This window comes from Pyrus communis, chromosome 16 (assembly GCF_963583255.1).
Source record: "Pyrus communis chromosome 16, drPyrComm1.1, whole genome shotgun sequence".
In the NCBI taxonomy this organism is placed as follows: Eukaryota; Viridiplantae; Streptophyta; class Magnoliopsida; order Rosales; family Rosaceae; genus Pyrus; species Pyrus communis.
The window spans coordinates 11,526,946-11,535,654 of record NC_084818.1 but is presented as its reverse complement, the minus strand read 5'-3'; the positions used below and the strand labels follow the sequence as shown (position 1 = coordinate 11,535,654).

At 36.0% G+C, this 8,709-nt stretch overlaps 1 protein-coding gene across 2 annotated transcripts; it reads left to right on the top strand.

Moving 5' to 3' along the window:
• Positions 1-2,911: 2,911 nt before the first annotated feature.
• Positions 2,912-8,285, top strand: LOC137720404 (ascorbate transporter, chloroplastic-like). Of its 2 annotated transcripts, none has more exons than XM_068459471.1 (11): positions 2,912-3,219; positions 4,193-4,827; positions 5,145-5,252; positions 5,520-5,675; positions 6,093-6,308; positions 6,890-7,105; positions 7,319-7,456; positions 7,555-7,656; positions 7,722-7,787; positions 7,983-8,067; positions 8,170-8,285. In XM_068459471.1, exons 1-11 carry the CDS (start codon positions 3,165-3,167, stop codon positions 8,265-8,267), a joined length of 1,875 nt encoding a protein of 624 aa, XP_068315572.1. In that variant the 5' UTR covers positions 2,912-3,164; the 3' UTR covers positions 8,268-8,285. The 2 variants fall into 2 exon arrangements, with proteins under 2 accessions (XP_068315572.1, XP_068315573.1); XM_068459472.1 differs by having other exon boundaries at positions 2,913-3,219; positions 4,235-4,827.
• Positions 8,286-8,709: the final 424 nt, after the last annotated feature.

The window sequence follows — 8,709 nt, the reverse complement described above, 5'->3', positions numbered from 1 at the left end:
TAGCTCCTGATATCTTCTGATCGAGGAAATTACCAACTGCTTCCCGTCATCAATCAAAGTTGCCATGCATGCATCATTTGTGCGCAAATATTCTGTAGGGGTGCCTTTTGGAGTATGGAGCTAGGCCTTTATTATTGTTCGTATTGTATTATTGTTTGTATTGTATTGTATTTGTATTTGTATTTGTATTGTATTGTGTTGTATTGTATTGTTTGTATTAAAAATAAAAATGAGAGAGACTATTGTACTAAGAAAAAAAAGGAAAGATTATTGAAGTTTGATTTGTACTAGCCGCCTTTTTAGTGCCTCCTTTATGTCTTCTTTAATTACTCATCATATGTTCACTCACTTAACTAAATAACTAACATTAACCGTTTTAGTGTCTCCTTTATGTACATCTTCTCTAACTACCTGACATGTGTTCACCCACTTAACTAAATAATAACATTGGTAACTAAATTAGAGTCAACGAATCAAATCAAATTAACGTACAAAATCTAAGTCGACAAATCAAATTTGCTATCCCCAACTATGTGTCTCCTTCATGTGTTTTCTTGATACTTTTTCAACACGTGTCCTCCAACTTAACTAAGACTTAACATTGTTAAATTTTTTAATTATCTGTTTCAAAAATTAACTGAACATATAACAAGCACCTTCTATGTAGTATTTTAACTTATTTCAATACATGAAAATTAAACATATTTTTTAACCTATTACTGAAGTTCGATTTGTACTTAATTGTATTTTAACTTATTTCGAAACTGAACCCATGACTTTTTTTACATGAAAATTTAAGAACTTATACATTTCAATAGTGGCCAACGCACATTTTATTGTAGGATCGATTGTAATAAAAATGCACTAGCTGCAGTTAATTTTTATCCATTTTACTGTTACATTGAGTTACGTGACTACTCTGACTCGCTTTTGAGAAAAAAAAAATATTTATATCCTGTAATTTTAAACTACTTGTAAACTCTATTTTCGTGTACATAATCAAATTATTCAAAGTTGCATAAATCTCTTCTTTTCTCCTTGGTTTTTCAAGAGCATGAAAGACTCATCTCTTTTCAACTAACTAGATCTTTTATTCGGGGTATTGCATTAATAAGACAGGTAAAGCTAACCAAATTTTTAAAGGTAAAGTACAAAAAAACTACCTCAACTATTAGGGTCACGATAGTTTCATACCTCATCTTTTAAAATTGACAATGTCATACCGCATCTTACAAATTTGTGACAATGTCATACCTCCGTCAATTTTTCTATTAGTTTTTCTGTTAAGTGCTGACATGGCTTGATTCGGAACCTACTTTCTATTAAAAAATTATTAAAAACTAAAAAACAATTATTTAATATTTTTAAATATTTAAATAATAATAAAAAGTAGAAAAAAAAAAAACAAAAAACCTTCATTTCGTCCCTCCCCTCCCACCTCCTCTCTCCTCTCCCCATCTTCATCTTCTTTCCCCAGCTGCAAATCCCAACCAAAAAAAAAAAAAAAAAATCCAATTTGTCTTCCCCCACACCTACACTCAGTTTCCCCCACACCCACACCCACACTCTTCTCCTTCCTGCAACCCAAAAAAAAAAAAAAAAAAATCCAGATCCCGTCAGCGGGAAGATGGGTGCGTAGAGAAGGTGAAGGATGAGTGCAGAAGAGGATGTGGAGAATGGATGAGAGTGGTGGATTTGGGGTTTGATGGATTTTCAAAATTTTTTTTTTTTTTTCCTTCTTCTTCTTCCTCCGCAGAGGAGTTGATGGTTTTCAAATTTTTTTTTTTTTTTCTCCTTTTTTTTTTTCCTCTTCTCCTTCTCCTTCTCCTTCTTCCGCAGGGGGGTGTTAATGGGTTTTCAATTTTTTTTTTTCCTTCCTCTTCTTCTTCTTCCTCCTCCTTTTCTTCCTCTTCTTCTTCTTCCTCCTTCTCCTTCTCCTTCTCCCTTCTTCTTCTTCTTCCACGCCGACCGCAGGGGGGATTTTTTTTTTTTTTTTTTTCCTTCCTCCTTTTTATCCTCTTCTTCTTCTTCTTCCTCATCCTTCTCCTTCTCCTTCTCCCTTCTTCTTCTTCCACGCCGACCGCAGGGGGGATTTTTTTTTTTTCCTTCCTCCTTTTTTTCCTCTTCTTCTTCTTCCTCCTCCTTCTCCTTCTTGTTCTTCCGCAGCGGGGGTTGTTGGGTTTTCAATTTTTTTTTTTTTTTTTTTTAGGTGTATTTACCCAATTTTTAAATTAAGTTCGTAAACCAAACGATCTGTTACCAATAAAAAAATAAACACGTTAATTAACACTTAAGCAGTAAGAGGCTATTTACCACAGTGGTGGAAATGTGTTGAGTCTTTATATGATGATGTTGATTCAAACTCTTTTGATAGCTAATTTAACAAAACTATTGTTTGACCAAAAGAAAATTAACACTAAAATAGTAATCAAATCATCAGCGTCCACACATTTGATATACAAAATTTGATCTCTTTGACATTAGGCCTAATAAAACTGACGTTTACCATCCCCACTTTCCACGTATTCCTTAGGGTACGTATACGAATATTCCACGTCGGCTAAATTACTAGGCCAGAAAATTTAAACAAAAATAAACACAACAAATAAATAACGAAAGTATAAATTGTGCATAATCGTGAGTAGCCATTGCTCCGTTGTTCTTGAGGACCCAGATTTTTTAACCAAATTCTCAAAAATACCCATACTCCTTCCCTCTAATTATCCTTTCACCCATCTAAATCCACTGGATATCCAACTTGCATGGAGGGGTATTTGGATAACTTTGTCCTCTTCCCCTCACGAGAATGATGCGCCACGTGTCAGCCTGTCGACCGATCTTCCTTCGAGTACAACGCCCACCCATTTTTTCCCGCTTGTTTAAATAATAAAAAATAAAAATAAAAATCAGAAAAAATCTTGCATAAAATGTTTGTATGAGAAAAAAGCCTCTGGTTATCCTCTCGAGCGTTGGGAGAGAGTGAAAACGACGGAGAAGCAACGAGGCACACAGAGAGAGCTCCAAAACGGCGTCGCATCGATTCGTCCCGCACAGTCACTGCCTCTAAGCTTTCTGGTTGTTCGACTCTCTGAGTTCTGAAATGGAGTAAGAATTTTGTTCGATCCACTGAGATTATAGCTTCTTTTTTGTTGGAGATAAATTCAATGGCGATCGGAGGTTTGATATCGAACCGGAATTTCGGTTCTTTTATCGGTTCAGGTATAGTAGCTTGTCTTTTCTAACTTGTTCTATATATTTTTTTTTTTTTCAGTATTTTTATTTTTGGTTGCATTTTGTGAATTCTTGCTTGTTTGCAGTGGAATTATTGCATGCATGCGGTTGAATTTGATTGTTTTATTTTTTGAATTTTCCAATTTTGTGAGGTGAACTACTTAATCTAGTTGCACGTTGCTTCTTCCGCCTTACATTCTATGTGGATAATTTGGATATGTTGATAGATTTTCAGTAGCAAATTATTGATTTTTGTGATGAATTTTGATGGGAATGTAGTAATTTAATCGAGGATAATACTTGTGTTCCCCCAATGGGGGAATGCACGTAACCCACTTCTTTCGAATAACCTATATTCACCATATGAATTTTATAATCCGTTCAACTTCTTAAGCTTTATTTGAAGATCATCCCTATAGACCATCGTTCGAATCAAAGAACATCTAGTCATCCAAATATATCGATAACTAAACAATCTCCGATTTGAATAAATTTTTTATAGGGATGATCTTCAAATTAAGATAAAGAATTTGAATGGTTCTGATTATGATAATTATATGCAAAAGGTGGGAAATGCGCATTCCCCATGAGGGAACGCAAGTGTTATTCTTTAATTGAATTCTACTATTGAATTCAACAATTCAATACAATTTGCGGTTTTCGGTGCATGTAAATTTTTCCACCAATAAATTTAGATGGGTTTCTTGTTTTCACACAGACATGGATATGTATATTTATGTGTCCATTTATGTATGAATATGTGCACGTAAGCACTAAGCAAGAAACTACCTTTTTCACTCAACCACTGAGCAAATTTGGGAATAATTTTGTCTTGCTAAGTTCATTAAGGACTTGCTTAATTTGGCTCAACAAAATTTGGACAAATTATATACCAGGAGACTACAAATAGATAATGAGACAATTTAGGATTGCTGATACTGTTGAAATTTTGATGTTTCAGAGGCGGTTACATTGTTACTTTATGACTCTTTGATATTGGCAGGAAAGGTACGTCAAACAAACCACGCCATTGTGCATCACAAGGGAGAGCGTCTGTATTATCAGGGGAAAACAGTTTACCCAACTTTATGTACTCCCAGGGCTAGTGGTTCTATATCTGGATATTCGCACAGCCCTTATCAGCGTGCAATTGATTCTTCATATACAAACGTTCTGAAGGCAACAGGTAGGGTGCGTGATGAAGGCAATAACCCTTATCTAATGTCTTTGCAATCTGGTATAAGGTCTCAGAGCACCATTACAAAACAAATACTTAGAGGAAGATGTAAAAGCTATCTTTCTTCGAATCACTCTTTTAGAAGTTGTATTCAATCAAGAAAGCTGGATAAGCTTGATTACGGGAAATATCATAAGTATGAACATGCTAAGGTTAACAGGACCTGTGCTTATTACAAGTCGGAGGAGAATGACATAACAGAATCAGAGGTGGACTCACTCACATCAATAGAGGGGTCAGGTGAAGCTGTTTTGGCAGCCAGAAATGTTCGTAAAGTACCTTCTTGGTGGGAGATTCCCAAGCGCTGGGTGATTGTACTCCTTTGTTTTACAGCATTCCTATTGTGCAACATGGATCGTGTGAGTATTTTTCTGTTTTGCATCATTGTGCATATATGTTGTTTGTAAGGTTCAAGATATATAGACACACTAATATATACATATATATATAGCCTCTTTCCTGACAACAGATACTCTTGTATAATTAGTTACAAGATGTCTTAAGCTACCAAGGCAATTCTCTTCAAGATAAAAGTATTTCCTATATCATAGTAACCTTGATGTTACATCATCGTTAAACATAAGCATTGCACAACGCGAAAATATGTTTTTAATGTATTGGGTTTTTAACGTGATACTTCTCAATCAGCTAACAGTCTAAAATTTTTATATTGTAGGTAAACATGAGCATTGCAATACTTCCCATGTCACAGGAATTCAACTGGAATAGTGCAACAGTTGGCTTGATTCAGTCCTCCTTTTTCTGGGGTTACCTGCTTACTCAGGTTTGACTAAGTATACTAATGTATGCGCATTACTCAAAAATAAACTAACTTTAATCTCCTAAGCACACCTTCATTCTTAATCTCCTAAGCACACTAGTGCGCATCTAATTAGGGCGCATTATTAAGAATAGCATATATTTGTTGTTCAAGATATATATATGATATATGCTATCTCTTTTTCCCATACAGATGTGCTTAGAAGCTACAATTTCTACTCTCAGTTCTCCTGTATGATCGTATTAATTTTATGATTGCTCTTGTATATAGATTCTTGGAGGCATTTTGGCAGATAAAATTGGTGGAAAGCGTGTATTGGGTTTTGGAGTGATCTGGTGGTCAGTAGCGACAATTTTGACACCTATTGCGGCAAAAATCAGCCTCCCTTTTTTGCTTATCATGCGTGCTTTCATGGGGATTGGTGAGGTTCGTCTTTCTAGTGCTTTGCTTTGGATCTCTAATCCTATTTTACTCCGATTCTGCATTGTATTAGTTGACACTTGACACTTACTTTTCCTTTAGAAATTGGCTTTGAACAAATCATTCAGCTTAAGAAACAAAACAGGAGTAAAATAAATAACCTAAAATGATTACCCCTTAAAACTTGTAAAAGAATGAGGGACTTTTATTTGTATGACAAGTTAATCTGGACACCAATTCCCATTTCACTTTTGTAGTTTAGCACGCAGAAGTTTTCCTTCAGGTTTTATGTATAATTATTTAAATTTTTTCTCATTTGATATTTAATTGTATCTCAGCTTCCTTTCTGAACTAGGATTTTTCTCTTGGTAATTCAAGTAAGGGTTATCATTGCTGAACAGATATTCCTTGTTCGTTTCACAGGGTGTCGCTATGCCTGCTATGAATAATATACTCTCTAAGTGGATTCCAGTGTCTGAGAGAAGCAGAGCACTTTCACTAGTATATACTGGCATGTACCTTGGTTCTGTCACTGGGTTGGCCGTTTCTCCGATTCTAATCCAGAAGTTCAAATGGCCGTCTGTGTTTTACTCATTTGGCTCTCTTGGTAGTATCTGGTTGGCATTATGGCTGAATAAAGTATGTTCTTGCTTCCTTCAACATTTGAAATACTTGAATTACCTTGTCTACTCTTGATTTAAGATAGACTATTTCAAAAGAAAAATAAATATTATCCTATCTCCGGACCGTTAATATGTTCTTGTTTGAGCTGTGCAATATCCAGTAATGCTTTCATTTAGAAAGGAAAGTTTGATGTGATATGCAGTTGTAGTGTTTAATGTATTCTTTGACTCACAATGGTATTTGACGAAAGTTTGTTGGATAGACTTGCTTTGATTTCTCGGGGCGACAACTTTTTTCCTTTCATTTTCGGGATTGTGTGTATGAACTGTGGTACTGAATCTTCATTTTTAAAAGTGTAAGTGTACAGAATTATTGTTATTAAGGTCACTTGTCTTTTGAAATATGAAATGATTTACACTAACTGTTTCTCATGCCCATTCGTCGTACTTAACTGGTGATCTTCTCCTTATACCATGAAAATATACTCGGAATTAGACATGACATGTATGAAATATACGAATGAACTGATTTGAGCTGCATTTTGATGTTGATCCATTAACGTTAACTCCAGACCATCTTTATTGTTGTATCATTAGGCATATAGCACACCAAAAGAAGATCCAGAGCTTAGCGCAGAGGAAAAAGAACTTATCATGGGTGGAACTGGAAACACATCTAAGGAGCCTGTTAAGGTCATTCCTTGGAAGCTAATATTATCAAAAACACCTGTTTGGGCTCTTATAGTCTGCCACTTTTGCCACAATTGGGGAACCTTTATTCTATTGACATGGATGCCTACATACTACAATCAGGTACGGAATTGATTCCTCCAAAATTGAGCATACGGGCACTCACATGTATAGGAAAAGATAATAGATCCATGCAATCTTTCAATGCAGAAAATAAAGTAATGTCTCACACAAAACCTAACCGCATGCAAATCAACAATTTTGACCCAGAAGCAGATTAAATTTCAATCCTATCAATAAATTGTTGAGTCACTAAATTCCTTTTACATACTACAGGTTCTGAAATTCAACCTCACTGAATCCGGGCTCCTCTGTGTCTTGCCATGGTTGACGATGGCTGTTTTTGCAAATATAGGAGGCTGGATTGCAGATACACTTGTCACCAAAGGTTTTTCTGTAACGACAGTTCGTAAGGTAAGGACTAAACTTCTTGAAGTATTAAAAGTGGTTCAGGTGACGGCTCTCCTGTTTTGCGTTTCTTTAGATATCCACAAATCCGTTTTTCATTGCAGATCATGCAATCAATTGGGTTTCTGGGACCAGCCTTTTCCCTTACACTGCTGAGCCGTGTCAAGACACCCGCAATGGCAGTACTATGCATGGCATGCAGTCAGGTAAAAACTAGTTGGTAAGTATTACTCCTAGGATTATCTTTTCACGCGTTCTTTCTTATTATCAGGGATCTGATGCATTCTCACAATCCGGTCTCTACTCCAACCACCAAGACATTGGACCTCGCTATGCTGTGAGTTGCTATCTTACAAAGTTATAAAATCTATGGCTACTTGACACATTTTCTCCACCTCGGAATTTTGTGTGAACAATTTTTCGTGATCAATTTTTAATCTATTAAATTAACAGTGTTCTTTGTGCTTTCAAACTAAACAAGTAATCAAATTGTCTGAATCCTGTACAATCAAACTTATAAATACAAATACAGGGAGTATTGCTGGGACTCTCAAACACAGCAGGAGTTCTTGCTGGTGTTTTCGGTACAGCTGCAACAGGGTACATACTCCAACGAGGTACAATCAAATGCTTCCCTCAACCTCTTTTCTGAATACGCTTTTTCCGCTCAAGTTCCAGTTTCCAGTTTTGTATTGAGCACTTGAACTTCGATTCTGCAGGTTCTTGGGATGATGTATTCAAGGTCTCTGTTGTATTGTACATCATTGGCACATTAATCTGGAACTTGTTTTCAACTGGAGAGAAAATCCTCGACTAGAGAAATGCAAGAACAGAAGGAACGGAACTATGACAAGATGGAAGAAACGCGTCACAAGGGAAAATCCGGCTAAGCGAACTAGGTTTTTAAATACCGCCATCGTTGTTTTTGTAACAACCTCTGAGGCACCTTCTGGGTGGGCTTGAGACCCCCGTGAACCTTATTCTTTTGCCCATACAATGGTAATAGTATGTCATCCACCTGAGTTCTTTCTTACTGAAATTCTCCGCAGTTCGATTCACATCACCGATTAAATCGCTGATCGGAATTTTGTTTAGCCGTTAATTTCTTTTCTAATTATTGTTCACAGATTAATCGGAAGGAGAAAGAACAAGAAACATATGTAGGCCTTTTTTTTATGGAGCTGGTAGACATTCTGTTATGCAATGTAAGGAGGGCCAGGCATTTTCATCCATCAGCTACATTCAAGTTGATGGAATAT